This window comes from Aotus nancymaae, unplaced genomic scaffold (assembly GCF_030222135.1).
Source record: "Aotus nancymaae isolate 86718 unplaced genomic scaffold, 86718_ANA_hifiasm-v0.15.2.pri h1tg000014l, whole genome shotgun sequence".
Taxonomy (NCBI): Eukaryota; Metazoa; Chordata; class Mammalia; order Primates; family Aotidae; genus Aotus; species Aotus nancymaae.
The window spans coordinates 83,059,521-83,078,532 of record NW_026988425.1 but is presented as its reverse complement, the minus strand read 5'-3'; the positions used below and the strand labels follow the sequence as shown (position 1 = coordinate 83,078,532).

Below are 19,012 nucleotides of genomic sequence, written 5' to 3'. Positions count from 1 at the left end.
GCGCTCTCTGAGGGTCTCTGAGGGTTCCTCTGCAGGGAGGTGGTCAGGGCATTATGGAAACCAGGGTCTCTGAGGGTTCCTCTGCAGGGAGGTGGTCAGGGCATTATGGAAACCGCCTTTGGAGAGAGACTTACTTGATCTGAGACTTGGGGCAAGTCACAGAATCTTTCAGTGTCTCATATTTCTCACATACAATGCACAGGCAATAATATAGACTATGAACAGAGTGTTGGAATTAACATATCAAGTGCTTATCTTAGTCCTTAGCAGTACTGTTTCATTAAATAAGCGTCTGTATTTTCACAAGACCAGTGCTCCAGTCCTTCAGCTATAGAGCCAAGTGTCTCTGCATTTTTAAAATAAAGGCCTATTTCAAATGTATACACACACATACATACACAATCTCACACCATATATATTTTTTTCTAGATAGGCATGCATATTATAGATATCCAAATTTTAAGGTTCTAACAATTCAACACAAGCAATGAGGTCGCAAACACTTAGAAAACACTTGGATTAGGGAAAAAACTCTTAAAAACTATAAACAAAATTACCGATAGTATCTACTACAGATACCGCAGACCAATAGGAAAAAATTTCATGGTCTACACTATCTATAGTACAATGAGAGGTGTGGTTACAGGCTTGACAGAGCCAATTATCGAAAAAGATGAGGCCCCAAAATTGTCCCCTCTCTTGCAGCTGATTTAAGAAAACCTGAAGCACAGAAAAGCAGGCTAAGGGCTCAGGTCCTTCAGAAGGATTCAATATTCAACTCAGGGCAGAACCCAAAGGGCCTCAGCGTGTTGTGAGGTAGCAGGAATCATCCCTGCCATCCTCTACTGAGATCTCCTTCCCCAGACCTTGTGTTTTGTGCATTCGAACATGATCCACTACATATCTTCTTAATAACTCTGCAAATCAGGCATTCTCACTATTTTCCCAGTGATTTTCTTTTCCATTGTAGTTCAGGGATGTTACCCCATCAGTCTCTCTAATTCCAAAACTGGGACTCTTCCCCCTACACTCCATATTTGTTAAAGTTCTTTAGAGCTATCATTAAACATTCATAAAAACAACTTTTTTCATATGTTGATTTTCCCTAGTCAGATATATCAGGGAAGTTTTTTAAAAGTCAAGGATAGTTTATGTTACCAAAGCTGTAATAGAAGGTTTCCAACTGGTATTTTTTGGTAAAGTCTGGATTTGCCTCACAAATTTTCCGAGTAACAAAAGCCATGTTGCAAACATGATAATGTCACTGTAGTCTTGTTCGGAATATTACTCACTCTTTCTGTTGCTTTGCTACTTCAGCACTTGGGAAAGTATGAATTTCCCAATAGTGTGACCATGATACTATTTTTGAATCTTCAGTGTCCACTTATTTTCAATTTAGTGAGAACAGTATATTTGAGCTGAATTTTGAAAGCTTGCTGAGGAAAAGGAATTCAATTTTACTGTTAAAAGACTTTAAGAAAGACAAATATGATACATACAGGAAAATGTAGCCTTAAAAAGAAAGCAAAAATAAAATAACTTTTTTTTCCCGGAATTCAATACTTTAATCAATATGCAAATTTCTTTCTATTTTGAGTACCAAAATCCTTGTAATCCTCCCAAGTACACACTTGTGAATAGCATAACATTGATACTTTTGGTTGTAGAATGAATTATACAATTATTTGATAATCACTAATTATAAATTTGTTTCATGATTGATTGCAAGTTTACATAAAGTTCAGTAGAAACAATGCCAAAAATATAAGGCCATCACAGAAATTTAGATTCAAGAAATGGAAAAAGAAGCTCAAACTAGACCTCTTATTTTCTCCTAGATATAACATTATTAAGTTAGGTGCACTACCAGGGAGTCACTTGCCTAGACATAAAAAATTCAAATTAATTACAATGCATAAATAAACAGATGGATCAAAGAGAAACTTACTAATTCTTATTACCCTTTCAACAAACTTCAACAGGAAGTTCTCTTTCGAGGAAAGAAAATACCAGTGGAGGAGATGGGGGAGACCTGCCCCTTAAGTGGCAGCCCCCAGAAGCCAGGTTCCCTCCAGCAAGGCTTCTATGATCAGAGCCACCAGAATTGTTCCCCGTTTCCTGTGCTTTGACTGCCTTCTTCTTTCATTGCCAGCCTTTACAGGTGTGGTCTCATAGCCTCATCCATTTTCTTACTACCCATTAACTCTTTAACCTTTTCTAATTTTTGTCATCTCTCTACAAGTTTCCAGGGATCTTGTTCTTACCAAATTTGAGGACTAAGTTCCCCATTATGTTCAAATCCTTCCAGTTAAAACCTTTTTTCCTTCCTTGGCTTCAAAGACTTTAACATTTTCCAATCCTCTTGTAGTGATCCTTCTCATTCCACATAGTGTAGTCTCTAAATACATGAGTTTTGGAGCCAGACATATCTGGCTTCAAATCCTTCTTCCTTAAATGTTCTACCTATGTGGGTTAGGGCAGGTAACTGAATCTCTCTAAGTCTCTTTAGAGATGATAACAGTACCCACCTCATCTGGTTTTTATAAGAGTAAATAATGCAATAGATGTAAATCACTTAGTTCGGTGCCATAAAGCCCAGCCCTTAATGACATTAGTTATATGTATTCTATATACACAGGTTCTCTACCCAACCTGTCTCAGAGAACCTATTTTAAAGTGTAAAGAAGCTCTATACTTATGTAGATAACATCTAAATCTCTATGCTATGGAAACCTTAAACCCCTCATGCTCAAAATGCACATATCACTCTACAACTATTAAACTTTTCCACTTTCCTATTTAAGTCAAATGAAACCACTAGCTTCACAGTCACATTAAAAATCTTCTCTCTCATTTGGTGACAGAGTAAATTTTATTAATTCCTCACTTATGAAGCAATTTAGTATAGTGGCTTAAAAAAGGACTGGAGACTGGCTGCTGTGTTCAAATACCAGTTCTGTTACTTACCACTATGTGACCTACAGCAAGTCATTAACTCTTTATGCCACAATTTCCTAATCTGTAAAATAAGAATAATACTAGTACCTACCTCATAATCCTTGCCTCCTATAATATATATTAAGTATTACATTAATGTTATTAAATAAAATTTGCAATGTGAGGCGTTCTGGTTTTTCATGTTTTCATCCTTTTTGTGATGGTTTCTTCTTATCTTAGTGGCTTTATCTAGCTGTGGTCTTTGTAGTTGGTGACTTTTGGATGGGATCTCTGAGTGGGCATCCTTCTTGTTGATATTGGAGCTATTTCTTTCTGTTTCTTAGTTTTCCTTCTAACAATCAGGCTCCTCTGCTGCAGGAGTGCTGGAGGTCCACTCCAGACCCTGCTTGCCTGGGGATCACCCACGGGGACTACAGAACAGTAAGAGTTGCTTCTGGTTATACACCAATAACAGACTAACAGAGAGCCAAATCATGAGTGAACTCCCATTCACAATTGCTACAAAGAGAATAAAATACCTAGGAATACAACTAAGAAAGGATGTAAAGGACCTCTTCAAGGAGAACTACAAACCACTGCTCAAGGAAATAAGAGAGGACACAAACAAATGGAGAAACATTCCATGCTCATGGTTAGGAAGAATCAATATCGTGAAAATGGCCATACTGCCCAAAGTAATTTATAGATTCAATGCTATCACCATCAAGCTACCAATGACCTTCTTCACAGAACTGGAAAAAACCACCTTAAACTTCATATGGAACCAAAAGAGAGCCCTCATGGCCAAGACAATCCTAACCAAAAAGAACAAAGCTGGAGGCATCACGCTACCTGATTTCAAACTATACTACAAGGCTACAGTAATCAAAACAGCATGGTACTAGTACCAAAACAGAGATATAGACCAGTGAAACAGAACAGAGGCCTCGGAGGCAATGCCACACAACTACAACCATCTGATCTTTGACAAACCTGACAAAAACAAGCAATGGGGAAAGGATTCCCTGTTTAATAAATGGTTTTGAGAAAACTGGCTAGCCATGTGCAGAAAGCAGAAACTGGACCCCTTCCTGACACCTTACACTAAAATTAACTCCAGATGGATTAAAGACTTAAGCATAAGACCTAACACCATAAAAATCCTAGAAGAAAACCTAGGCAAAACCATTCAGGACATAGGCATAGGCAAGAACTTCATGACTAAAACACCAAAAGCATTGATAACAAAAGCCAAAATAGACAAATGGGACCTAATTAAACTCCAGAGCTTCTGTACAGCCAAAGAAACAATCATTAGAGTGAAGTGGCAACCAACAGAATGGGAAAAAAGTTTTGCAATCTACCCATCTCACAAAGGGCTAATATCCAGAATCTACAAAGAACTAAAACAGATTTACAAGAAAAAAACAAACAAACCCATTCAAAAGTGGTTGAAGGATATGAACAGACACTTTTCAAAAGAAGACATATATGAGGCCAACAAACATATGAAAAAATGCTCATCATCACTGATTATTAGAGAAATGCAAATCAAAACCACATTGAGATACCATCTCACACCAGTCAGAATGGCGATCATTAAAAATCTGGAGACAACAGATGCTGGAGAGGATATGGAGAAATAAGAACACTTTTACACTGCTGGTGGGAATGTAAACTAGTTCAACCATTGTGGAAGACAGTGTGGCGATTCCTCAAGGACCTAGAAATAGACATTCCATTTGACCCAGCAATCCCATTACTGGGTATATACCCAAAGGATTATAAATCATTCTATTATAAAGACACATGCACACGTATATTCATAGCGGCACTGTTTACAATAGCAAAGACCTGGAACCAACCCAAATGCCCACTGATGATAGACTGGACAAGAAAAATGTGGCACATAGACACCATGGAATATTATGCAGCTATAAAAAATTATGAGTTCCTGTCCTTTGTACGGACATGGATGAATCTGGAAACCATCATTCTCAGCAAACTGACACAAGAACAGAAAATCAAACACCGCATGTTCTCACTCATAGATGGGTGTTGAATAATGAGAACACAGGGACACAGGGAGGGGAGCATCACACACTGGGGTCTGTTGTGGGGGGTCAAGGGAGGGCCAGCAGGGATGGGGAGGTCGGGGAGGGATAACATGGGGAGAAATGCCAGATATAGGTGACGGGGATGGAGGCAGCAAACCACATTGCCATGTGTGTACCTATGCAACAATCTTGCATGTTCTGCACATGTACCCCAGAACCTAAAGTAAGATTAAAAAAATCTTGCAATGTGGCTTTTTATTGATTTAAAGACAGAAGACAAGGAAGTGCAGAACTTTAAAAAAGCAAAATAAGATATTGTTATTAGTCCTTATTCCTTCCTGTGAATTCTCATTGCCATTACTATTGTCTAAGCTCAGAACACATCCTAACCGGACGATGGGAAAAGACATCCACCCAACCTCTCTAATCTCTCTAATTCTAGCCTCTTACCTTCTTTAGTCCATTTTTCCTTTAATCCCTCATTGCCAGATTAATCCATAAAAACACTTTTGTGACTTTTTGGTCTAACTCCATTGGTGACTCTGTAACTCCTCATGGTTCTCAGACAATGGGGAACTGCCACACCTGCAGTCAAAACTTACCTATTTCTCTGTGGGATCTGTAAGCCTTACCAAAGTGAAAGCAGCCAGGATCACTATAACCTCCATGTCTTCTTTCTTTTTCTTTTCCTTGCCTAGAATGTGACATATTCCAAGTCTTCAAATCTTATATACATTCTTCACCAACCAGGTGAGATTCCACTTCCTCTGCAGAGACTTTGCAAACTGGGATTCCTTTTACTCAGCCTATGTAGTACTACATAGTATACTACAGAAGTGATTTTTTTTTTTCTCTGTATATACTTGGTTCTTACTATGAGGTTAGTGTTTTAGGTTATTATTTACATGCTTCCTGTGTGTGTATTGCTCACTGCACAATTTCAATATTGTGCAGATGATACATGAGATGGAAGTGGTCAAGCTGCTGGATGAATAATGATCTTGACCTGGGATGAGGGTTTGCTCAATTTTTTGGTTTGAATGTTGAATGGTCACTCATAGTCATGAATGTAATAATATTTTCACCATACCATTGAGCATACCTAAATCAAGTCAAATAGTTTAATAAATTCAACTTAAATGTATACTCATATCTGTGTGCAGAATGCACTTTATTCATATAAACTAATCTCTATATGAAGAAAAGATACAGTTAAATACCCAATCTCTACATAAAGACACAGTTAAATACAGTTAATTGTACAAAAAAAAAAAGGCTTAAATACTCAATACCATTATAGTGGGGGAAGGGCACCTACAAAATCTTTGTGGAAAAGAATGAACTTGGGGCAGGGGAACTAGTTATATCTTCTTTCTAGTAGTTTATTTTATGTCCAAAACAACACTGAGAAGTTTTGCAAATTGTAAAATGCTATGAGAATGACCAGAACAAAGGCCTTATTCATACTCTAAATTATCTTAGTCCACTTGCCTAAGGACCTTTCCCTTTCTTAGACCCAGAAAAAAGAAAAACAAAACAAAACAAAAAAAAAACCAGAAGGACACAGAAGCAGCGTTTTGTTAAAGAGAGAAAGATACATGTGTATAAGGAGTTTAAAGGCAATGAGATTTAAAATGAAACTGAAAAAAATAATGAGATTTCTTAAATGATATTTTACACTAAGAAAAATAGCTTAATTATATGGGTTTAGTAATAATAATAACAGCAACAGCATCAACAACCACCACCACCAGAGATGTTTTGGGGTCATAATATAGTTAATCTAATATCTTAACAAGTAGGATCTGGAAATCCACCATAAACTCGCTGATGCACTATCTGAATTTTAACAAGATGTCTGCCTTGAAGTTTAGGAAACACTTCCTTGCTACTTTCTTGATCTATTTACATCTAAACTAAATACAGTCAAAAATGTTCTACTGAAAAATGACCCTCTGCTTCTTGATTTCCTAATCTTCAAAGCAAGATTTAATTTTGATCCTTGTACTTAAACTCTTACATACCTTTATTTTTCAGCAAAAAAGTAGAAATAACAAAGGATATTCTGGTTAACAAATGATTAACCAAAACTTCCAACTAAGGAAAATGCTGTTCTGACTAATGAACATTTTACCATCTCTATCTTACTCTGCTTCAGTTGATTAAAATATGCTTGTTACATATGTAACATGCCTTACTCACACAAAGACTTTCTTGAGTTGGCAATCTTAACAAAACAGCGCAAGCTGCTGGAACAGAAACCAGGGCTTGTAGTATCCAGAAGGAGCCAGCATTTGGGAAGTCACACAGGACTTCTGCCTTTAGTCATGCACACTCAATGATTCTCAAGGATTCCCAAAGAATACTCTAAGCAAGAATGACATAATTCCAGATTAAACCAGAATCTTTTAGCAGGGGTGCCTGAATAGGACCCTTCCTGGGAAACAGCACATTGCAAAATGACATCCCAAAATGTTGCAGAATGAGAAAGTGGACAAAAGACAGTAATAGTCCAACTTTCGTTAAATTCCAGAGAATAGTCCCCTAAGCTATAGGCTTGCTGGCAAATGTAATCAGACTTATATACATCATTTCTAGATGAATTTGCTATTTAGTCTTAGAAAATATATTTAAGCTGTACAAATAATGAACCACAAAGAAGAAAAACAAATATTTTCCCTTGTTAAGTATTATTAATCAGAGTAAATACAGCTCCATCTTATCATCATGTTTTCTATGAGGAAACTTCTGTTCTTTTTTTAGATTTGGAGAATTGCTTTTCCTGACAGAACCCCCAGAACTGAGAACCCTGAACTGTAAACTTGTCCTTTGTCCTAGTTGTTTACCAGCCTTATCAGGGCACACATGGGTTGGCAATGTGATTCAAAGATAAAAATCCCAAAGATATAATTAGATGTTTTTCTCAGAAATATCACCCAATACTATCAAAATTTATTTGTTGTTTTTTTCACAACATACTTGAAGAGTCCCACAATTTCTTGCCATTTAATCATTTTCTTTTATATGAGTGAGAAAAAAACAACTTGGTATTGAAGAAATATGTTTATTTTTTGATAAACTGAAAAAGGAGACCTTTATCTCAAAGCTTCTGTGTGTTTTCTGTATCAATAACACACTTACTGCTCATAAATATAATGATGAAAATAATTTTATGTCCCTGAATTTTAATATACATACACAGTAGAAAGATATATTCAAAGCCAGTAGAGTACAATCTTTCTTATGGTACATTTGCATTTAGTTAAATTCTGAATAAAGAGGATAAAAAGACAAACGTAAAAAACCACAAATGACGTGTAAAACACCCTGTAGCCCAGTTAAAGAAGTGCTATGAAAGTCTCTCAAGTTTTTTACTGAACGCCATCATGGCTAAAGAGAGACTGACAAATTTGAGGGAGAAAAAAAATCTTCTACTGCCACCTACTGGTATTTTATAGTCAATGATTCTCAAAGGTGCTATAATGACAAACTCCACATTAAAGCAGAATCTTTTGATTTTTAAAGAAAGAATAATCTTTGAATTTGTGTCTGTATTCTTCTAATCATGAATACACACACACATACACACACACAATAAATTATGGTTATAATATTCTACATATTTCTAGAAGTAGAAAGTAGAGTCGGATGAGCACATTTTCCTGACTTTCTGATTCACGGGCCCATTATAACACATGCTCCAAAAGAAAGTCCAGAATATCACATTTCCATTCTTTCCTTCCCTACATAAGCCATTCTACTTAGTCCTAGTTCAGCAATAAAGATTTGAAAATGACTGGTCTTGGCAGACTTATCTGCAAAGTATTCTCAACTCAAACACTCCAGGTCAGCTGTAGAATTTTCCCTCTTAGCTAAAGAACCACAGGCCAAGGCTGTATTTTTTGAAGACTTCTCTAGAGTTAAACTCCAAAAATGACAATATAACATTGACAGAGGGTTCCAAATGAAAGATCCAAGGCTGGAACTGTAATAACTCCTGTTGGCAAAATTATATAACTAGAGTTATAAACATGAGTTTAAAATTTAGATAGAGTTGGGGGGCCCAACTTACTACAGTCAGCTTCATTTTTTGTGTTGGGGAGGCCTAAGAATTTTTTAAAGCTTTAGCTAAAAGGTTTTAAGTACGATAATTATTCTTCTTAACTCAGAGGGTATTTTTAAATCAAAGTAGATAAAGCACTTTGAAATAAACTATTTTCTGTCAATAATATACCAATTTTTCCTGCCAAAAATGAGCTATGAAAATACTTTTTAGTTATTTTATGTCACAAGTCATACCTTATATGATTTTTCATGCCACACTGTTTCATCTATTCTAAAAATATACTGGAAAACATGGATTTGACTAACCATTTTGTCCAAAATCAATGTTAAGTACAATATGAAGCAAAAGTCACTGTTCCAACATAGAAATCCTAGTTTTGTCTTTCATATCCCTAGACATGAGCAAATTTGTCTGCTAGGACACTGAAGAGTTGTCCATAATTCTATAGTGCTATAATTAAGTCTTGTACAAATTCTGCTGCCAAAAAATCACCAGAGTGGGTGGTGAACACAGCCAAGTAAACTCTAATTATGGAAGGCAGGTTTTCTAAGATCTTAGACACAAGAAGCAAAGGCAAGATAAGACAGCTAAGGCAGGTTACAAAGGCAATATAAATAGCCTTGTCAAATTCAAAGCAAGCCCCTTTGGTACCCACTGCTACCTCTCATAGCTCATAGGTCTTCAGAAATACAATCAGAGACCTTTGCTTAGAATCCAGCACTTAATTATTCCCTGAAAAACAGAGTTATGAAATGTACAGGTCATTTTCACTCCTAGAACAAAAAAGGGCGACAGAATCCCAATGTTCAAGATAATTTTCTATTTTATATTTCAGCTCTCCCACAAACACTATTTTTTTCAAGTTCTGTTTAGAGTTCAATAAATGCACTTTAGCACTCTAAAAAACTACAAATCATGTCTACAGCACAATAAATGTACACAAACTGAATACACACATATAACCAGCACCCGATCAATAAAATATTGTCTGCATTGCAGAAGTGTCTTCCCATCCAGAAAAGTGGTATTTTTTAATTTTATAAAACAATATTAAAAATTATCTCAATAAGAGCATTATATAACATATTCCTTCTGCCTGGATCCATAATTTCAGCCTTAAAGTAGAAGTGATTATGCTTTTTTTCCTTTGCCTATATAAACATCTAGGCCCTTCTTAGTCCTTATCAACAAACTGAATTTTCACTCTTTGAGTTCCCGCTCAGTATCACCTTTTCTATGAAGACTTTCTTGATCTTCAGAGAAAAACGAGAAAATGAATTAAGTCTTCATCTATTTTCACAGAAGAGTTTGCAAATGGTCTATGTTCACACAGCACACTGAGTTACAGTTATTTGTATGTACATCTACTTTTCTAGACTATAAGCACCATGTGGATAGAAAAAGCATCTAATTTCACCTTTTGATCTGGTTTCTGTACTTAACACAGTGCTCTAAATGAGATACTTTAAATTGTGTGCTAATAAATAAGTCAGTATTTTTCTCACAGTTTCTTCTACCATAGGAAACTGAATGATTTTTCAAAAGAAAATGTTCTATCAAACTATTATATTAAAAGAAGCAATACCTATTGTCCAGATGCTTTAAAATATATATGTTAATGCCCTACACATAATTTATAATATAGCATATTTCATTCAAACAGATTAACAAAATATGTTAATTTTAATGTATATATAAATTATAAATACATTCAGCATATATTAGCTGACAACAGAATGCTTTGTGATAAGAAGCTATTTTTCTGTACGGGATGATATTAAGATGCTTCTCTGTAGAAAGAAGCATTTTAGGTTTGATTTTCCTTATACCACTCTCCTGTTCCCATTCTCTTCCACTGCAAAATTAAACTAGTTTATTTCAACGAAGTTGAGATTAAACTTTACTTTTACACTCAGTTCAAGGACCAAAGCAGAAGAAACACAAACATCTCATGATAAATCATAAATGCCAGTGCTCTCCTACCTGTGTACCTAAGCTGGCTGCCATCATGTGAGTCAGAAGTTTAGCTGCAAACATGGAGTACCTGGCACAGAAGATATGGGAAAGAACAGCCAAGAAGAGACCTGTAGGAACCAAAAAGTCCATGTATAATTGAATAATCCATGAAGATTCAAACAGCATTATAGCAAGAATCTTTGGGGGCAGTTAGGCATGTCAGGTCTGCCACCTGCCTCTGCCCAGTACCTCTGGAAAAGATGACATGGCAATTGTATTCTCCACTTTCCATGCCAAGTAAGATCTTCACACTTATCAGTTAAGCCCAATGGATAACTATAAATATCTACACGTTCACTTTTCTGTTAAAAAGACATTACAAATTAAGCAGATTAATAATTTTATTAGACCCTTGGTTTTCTATATTTACAGAAGTAAAGTTTTATTCTTTAAGAATTGAATTGCAATCTAATTTTCTAAGAACAGGTGGTTTGGGGAAATAGAAATATTTGAGAAAGTGAATAGGATTTTCAGTCATAAAATTTTGAATGGTACTACTAAAACTCAGGTTTCTCAATCAACCCTTTTTATCTACTAGAAATAGTTCTATAATTACAATAGTGGTAATTATGAATTTTCAAGGCAACTTTGCACTATTAGATGCCAAAACCAGGAAGAAAATGTGTTATTTTCTCCACAATGACTTTTAACTTAAACTGCTGAATTTCTAAGTTGTGTGAAGAAAACTATTTTATTATCTTTGAGTCTGTTTGAATTCACCTATTTACATTACTCAAGGGGACAGAACCTTAGCACTAATTCAACAAATCTTTATCTTGCAATTAACATAAATTTATTTTAATGTTAGATTTTTAAAGGCAGAGTATACACATATTTTTTAAATATTTTCTGCCTCTTAAGACTAAAATGTGCTGCATATGATAACCCATTTGTTTTTTCACTTAAACATTTTACCACACTCATTCTCAGTAGGGTTATTTTGTCTAAGGATTACTGAAACATAACAGCAATTGACATATGTATACTGCTTTGCCATGTACTTTGCATGCATTACCTCATTTCATTATATCAATGCCTCCTTAATAAACAGGAGTCACTGCACTTATTTAATATTTTGTTTTCTTCTGAAGCTGCGGAACAAACTTTCAGAATATACTGCATACTGGCATAAGTGGACTGAGCATCTGCAAAAGGTCTACATGAGGTCTTATAACTTCTTTTTGAGAAATCCTTTGAATTATATTTTTATATTTTAATAAGGTAGACAAGGCTCTCCACAACGAGAGGCTTTGCATTAGTCAAGGCTTTCAGCCTAGAAATTTGGCCAAGAAATCTGGAGCAATCTGCTTTTAGGAAGGCTTCCATGGGATGTTCTGGTACAGGTGTGTAGGTCCTGGGGCTGACTTCAAAATCCACCTACGCAAGTACAGAATGTATCTTCAGAAACTACAGAGTCCTGCCAGATATTCTGCATCTTGACTTAGGTAGTCTATATACTATTGGAGCTGGTGCTCAGAACTCAACAAATGTATACTTTGAATTCCCCAATATGATAAAAAGCCTGCGTAAATTCAAGGCTTGAGTGTGTTAATGTGCACACCTGCAAGTGTATGTGCATGAGTGTGTGTGTGTGTTAGTTATATACTCTTCAAGGTAGACTTTGCAAGTTTTTTTTTTTTTTTCATTTTAAGGCACATGATCACAAATATGTGCTTTGCTATAAGTTTGCTGTGGTAGATGATAACAACGTGAGGCGAGGGATTAGTGCTGAACAAGGAGAAATATGTAAGTCAACTGTTTTTTCTAGCTCACAAGAAGAGCTTATTTATAGCCTTTTCCTTTAACTTAGTAATGCTCTATTATACTCCTGTTTCATGATATAAATCTAGTATACTAAATTTGACCAGCTCAGAAATATTTAATTAAGTATACTAAGCTTCAGTTAAAATGCTAGCATGACACCTGGTGGCAGTTCAGGATTCAAAGCCAGTGGCAGGAAGATAGGCCAGATTCTATTAGCCTATAACTATAATGCATCATAGTTATCTAAATGCATTTTTTACATAGCGGAGAAGAATATTGCTAACAACCCCAAACAGGCTGGGTCCTCATCTAGGGAAACTCATCTGGCTTGAGTGAGGGTACTGAATGTCTAAAATTTAAAGAAATGAATATTTCAGTTATCAGATTTTTAAGACACTATATACTAAATGCTTATCTTTTATTTTTTCATCTGAAATTAAAGAGCTATATTTAACATACATTTAAACTTAGAAATCACTTTTTTAATTGTAGAAATTTTTGGGTTAAATTTCTTAATATAAATTTGAAAATTACAAAGCATAAAGTGTTATAACTATAAATAGAATGATTTTTTAAAAAATAAAGTATAGGCTGGGCCCAGTGGCTCACACCTGTAATCTCAGCACTTTGGGAGGCTGAAGCAGGTGAATCACGATCAGGAGATCGAGACAATCATGGCTAACACAGTGAAACACCATCTCTACTAAAAATACAAAAAAAAAAAAAAATTAGCCAGGTGTGGGGGCACACGCCTGTAGTTCCAGCTACTTGAGAGGCTGAGGCAGGAGAATCACCCGAACCCAGGAGATGGAGGTTGCAGTGAGCCGTGATCACACCACTGCACTCCAGCCTGGGCGACAGAGCGAGACTCCATCTCAGAAAAAATATATATTTTTTTTTTTTAAAAAAAAGTAGGGGCGCGGTGACTCACGCCTGTAATCCCAGCACTTTGAGAGGCCAAGGCGGGCGAATCACGAGGTTAAGAGATCGAGCCCATCCTGGCCAACATGGTGAAACCCCGTCTCTACTAAAAATACAAAAATTAGCTGGGCGTGGTGGCGCACGCCTGTAGTCCCAGCTACTCGGGAGGCTGAGGCAGAATTGCTTGAACCCAGGAGATGGAGGTTGCAGTGAGCCGAGATCATGCCACTGCACTCCAGCCTGGCGACAGAGCAAGATTCCGTCTCAAAAAAAAAAAAAGTATAACAATTCCAGGTGTTACTTAAAGGCATACTCTGAAGTTTTTTTAAAAAATAGATTTCTTGACAATGATGTAGACAAAACAAGCAGCTAATTGAGTAATTTGCCTTTTCTTTTTTTCCTACCACTATGTAGATTACAGATTCAGTTCTAAAACAACATCTAATTAGTTCACTGACACAAATGACTTTTCCTCATTATTCAAAAGAAAGAAGGAAGATAAATAACCCTTAATAAAATGATAAGATTGATAATGTTTGATTTAGATAAGAAAAACTGTAAAGAACAGCTAAAGTCTTTTATTATAATACTTGGCTACAAATTCTCTTTTCTATTTCTACAATATTTGAATGTTTATATGCATATAAACATATGAAATATTTGTACATAAATTACATATGTACATTACATATGTTTATAAACATCTTTATTATTTGGCATCACTTAGGAATGAGAGACATTTTCCAAATAAATGAAGTTTACTACTTCACAAGACAAGTACATTTTCTCATGAAATTTTCCTTAAAATATTTATAAATTATGTTTATCTGTCTGCCTTCTCTACAGATAAATCCAAATAAAACAAAATTACCATTATTTCATTATTAAATGCACTATTAGTTTTTTAGCTTAAGCTTTTTTTCCTCCATTATTCCACCTAATGCATTAGGTTGGTGCAAAAGTAATTATGATTTTGGCAACTAATTTTAATTAAATTTCAAAAACCACAATTACTTTTGCACCAACCTAACAGCTGTGCTTGTCACTTTTTCTCCTTTTTGTTGCTTATCTCTATTGATTCCCATGTTCCTCCAATTCTCTCCTCAGCATAATGCCTTTTGGTTACTGCTCTAATAAGCTAAGGGCACAAAAAGAATATAGCTAACCCCGAAAAGACTTCCAGTATGAACAAAAGTCAGTGTGAAGCATTTTACAGTATAAAAGTTCTGTGTATTAAGGGAAAGGAGTTATTGTAGAGGGGTGAGGTTGCCAAGAGACCAGCCTCCAGATAAACAGGGTGGTTGAACTTAACGCTGTTCAATATAATAGCCACTAGTCACATGTGGGTATTTAATTTTCATTATTATTATTATTATTATTTTTTAAGAGACAGGGTCTTGCTCAGTCACCCTGGAGTGCAGTGGCATGGTCATAGCTCACTGCAGCCTTGAACTCCTGAGCTCAAGCAATCCTCTGTCTCAGCTACCTGAGTAGCTGGGACAGCATATGCCATCATGTTTGGCTATTTTTTTTTTTTTTTTTACTTTTTGTAGACACTCTCTAAAAATGTCCTTTCGTTTTAACCTCAAGGGATGATCTTAGTTTAATTTTCTGATAGTTGGAAAACTAGTTTACAATTTTAATTCACTGGTATACACCCTTTTCTTACATCTTTCTAAACTAAGAAGTGGTAAGCTTGTTGGCCTCTACAACTATTTACACACTTTGATCATTTGGGTTGTTCTGCTCTTAGTATAGTAAATGGAACTGCAAACTAGAATTGCTACCAGTACATTGTGATCTACTTTAACCTTTTAAAAAAACATTAAATTCCTGTCTAATTGTATGTTGCTGTATTTCAGGAAAAGTACTAGCCAACTGCTGTCAAATTCAGAGGGATATTTGATGTGTCCTGAAATAAATTATAGAATATGTATAAAAGATACATGAAATTCTCCTTTCTGGTTCCTGGGATCCATCAGAGGGATGGAAATTAATCCAGCCCTGAGGTATAAGCTGAAACTGAGGTACAAAGTGAAGACTTTGTGTCTCCTTATTGACAGAACATGCAATTACATAACAATATGACATGGACAAAGAAAATAATTTCAAATATGACTCCAAGTTAAAAGTGATAAAAGTAGATACTAACATTTAGCTGTTGATTCTCAAATACATGAGCAAATTTACGTAGTCTTTTCTAAAGTTCCAGAAAAGATATACAGGTATTTATTAATGATTCTCCAGGAAATTCATTATTGTCAGTCCTACTAGTTTTCTATAAAATCAGGATAACATTCCCTGTTTAGTTTTTAAAATTCTTTCTTTTAAATATATATTCAGTCTTTGGAACAAGCAAGGAATTTTTGTGGGTCATAGCAGCACATAACCTATGTCTCTATGGTAACATGTAAAATGACATCTAGATTTTATTTCAACATTGTGCCTTTTGGCTTTATTTCATCATTCTATAAAACTTCTTTGCTCATTAAATATATTAGCAATAAAGTAAAATAGGATGTCTCCGTCTGATTTTGGAACTATATGGACCTAGGAGATTCTACTAAATAAGAAATGTCATCCTTTAAAAAGATATTAAGAATAAGAAGTTATTAACTTGCTATTGAATTAAAGTTAGGTTCAGAATTAAAACACATTAAAGAAAATTTATAACTATACAAAATAAAGTTCTATTGGAAAGACTGGCAATCAGAACAAAAAATAGTAATTAATTACTTGATTCTAGCGCCAAAAAACTTCCTAAAAGACAAAGACTATATTAGAGAGACTGTTTGCATACCAAATATAAGAGATATGCATTCAATAATAATTACATTTACAGATAAAACATCACTAAAGCAGAATGTTAGAAATGTCTAACTTCATATATTTACCACCCTGTTATGTACATACAATTTATAATCAAATATTATGGGTGGGAAAACTGAAGTATAGAGAAATTAAGTAATTTGATCCAGGTCCCACAACTAGCTAATAGCATAATTAGGATTTGAACTTAAGCAGTCTGGTTTCACAGTTTGCATTTTTTTTAACCATTACCCTATGCCCTGCTCTTAATTTAATTCACTGTATAGCACCTTGCTCATATAAAAAGTTGTGGGGCTGTAAGAAGAGAATCAGGGCACAGAATGGTTGAGGGTGGGGGATAAAATTATAGTTTAAAGAATTCTCAGATGCCCAACCATATAATTAATACAGCTAATAATAATGCTTCTATTGTTAAGTTGTAGGTAAACAGTTTGACAGACATTAATACAATTTAATTTCTTCTTACTGCCAAATATGAGGCCTAGATATGGAATGTAAAAGATAATTTTTTAACACAGTGGTTGGCATATTCAGAATGCTTAAGTTGTAGAATGCAAAATCTACCCATGGGGTAGCTTTTTTTAAAAAAAACAAAAATATACAAAAATTTTTGCATGTATTATCTCACATAGTCACATAGTCTTCACATTGTAACTGTAGAATCTGGCCTCTAAACCATGGTACTATAAACTATAGCCTTTCCTCATCTATTATCTAGCTTCTATCCTACAGTGTATTACATATTCCTTATGGGGTGAAACTATGTCTCATTCTTTACTGTATCCTCAGTACAGAGATGGCCCTCTATAAATATTTGTTGCATGAATTAATGAATAAGACAATGGTATATTTGCATCTTGCATATATAAAAGGACTATGGGAAAACAGACTTTTCATTTTCAGAAATATTTAAAATTATTGATTCAAAAATACTGTCACTGACCTGAGATACATATAAATCCAGAAGAGAAAAAGGCTTCATTGTATGAAGACAAGTTGTCAGTCTGAGCATAGACAGCATACACAGACATGTGTGAACAGGCACATTCCACATAGTCTGAAGTTTCCTCAACCACTTTGCAAAATTGACTGTCAGACAACCAGCTAGGGCAAAAACACAATAGTCACTATTCCTCTTTCATCAATACTTAAGGTGTTGAGATAGCTTCTAAAGAAAAAAACAGGTTCCTGAACTTAAGGTTTCTTTAGTCAAGACTTAAATAGACCACATTTTCAAGAATAAACAGTGAAGGGAACATCTTGAGGACATGACATAACAGATTCCACAGGATGTCTTAAGAAGCAGCCTAAATACCAACCAAAGCTTCTAAGGCATTCCTGGTACCAAAGGAGCTTGTCTTCTCAACAGGGCAGCACCAATTCCTACCTAATCTAGAAAACCTACCCGACATGTTCAATAGAAGTCACTCTTCTAGCATTCAAAACTCCTGCAAGAGCAACAGAGTTGTGATATATGTTTACTCTTTTTTTTTTTTTTTTTTTTTTTTTGAGACGGAGTCTCGCTCTTGTTACCCAGGCTGGAGTGCAATGGCGGGATCTCGGCTCACCGCAACCTCCACCTCCTGGGTTCAGGCAATTCTCCTGCCTCAGCCTCCTGAGTAGCTGGGATTACAGGCACGCGCCACCGTGCCCAGCTAATTTTTTTTTTTTGTATTAATAGAGACGGGGTTTCACAATGTTGACCAGGATGGTCTCGATCTCTCGACCTCGTGATCCACCCGCCTCGGCCTCCCAAAGTGCTGGGATTACAGGCTTGAGCCACCGCGCCCGGCCATATGTTTACTCTTTATTTTTTTCCACAAGTCCTTGTATTTTGAACCACATAAATTACTTGTATGGTTTCCTAAGATTTCTTCCTCAATTTTTTTCTTCTTTGGAATGACATATATACATATATTTTCTAAGGTTCTTTGAATGGTTTCCTTTTATAAATTATGGCTAATTTAGCATAAAAACCACGTCATGATTTTAGCAAACACTGCATCTGATACCAAGCCTTCTGAGCCTTCCTCAATGACTATTACTTGAGCTTCTTCCCTTTTAATGCTTCTTAATTTCTTTACTTTTTTAAGGACCTAAAACTTCCTTGCCCAAACTCCAGATGCAGCTTGAAACATTCACTATTAATTACATATTGAAGATTTCAGAGTATTTATGCATTAGGTTTAAGATCTGTTTTAAACCTAGGAAGACATTTCAAGTGGAATTTATTTAAGAGAAAGAAAGCAGAAATTTCAGTGTTTTTGAGGACAGCTGGTTACCAAACTAAGCTATTATTTCAAACTTATTTAGAATTTTAGTTTGTGTGGCTGAAATTGAGTAATAAACAGAACCAAGTGACTGATACAAGCCCCAAACCTTTCTAGGCCACCAATGCCTGACCCTGCATCATTGACTGAGC

The 19,012-nt window shown here is 35.4% G+C and overlaps 1 protein-coding gene across 1 annotated transcript in view; it reads right to left on the bottom strand.

The window, feature by feature from the left end:
* The window catches only part of ADGRV1 (adhesion G protein-coupled receptor V1), a 556,842-nt gene that overhangs the window by 281,377 nt on the left and 256,453 nt on the right, over nucleotides 1-19,012 (bottom strand). Inside the window, exons 82-83 of the mRNA XM_064376126.1 lie at nucleotides 17,534-17,694; nucleotides 11,044-11,144 (exon numbers count right to left, since the gene is read on the bottom strand). Of these exons, the coding sequence (XP_064232196.1) occupies nucleotides 11,044-11,144; nucleotides 17,534-17,694 (262 nt within the window). The remainder of the gene's footprint in view (nucleotides 1-11,043; nucleotides 11,145-17,533; nucleotides 17,695-19,012) is intronic.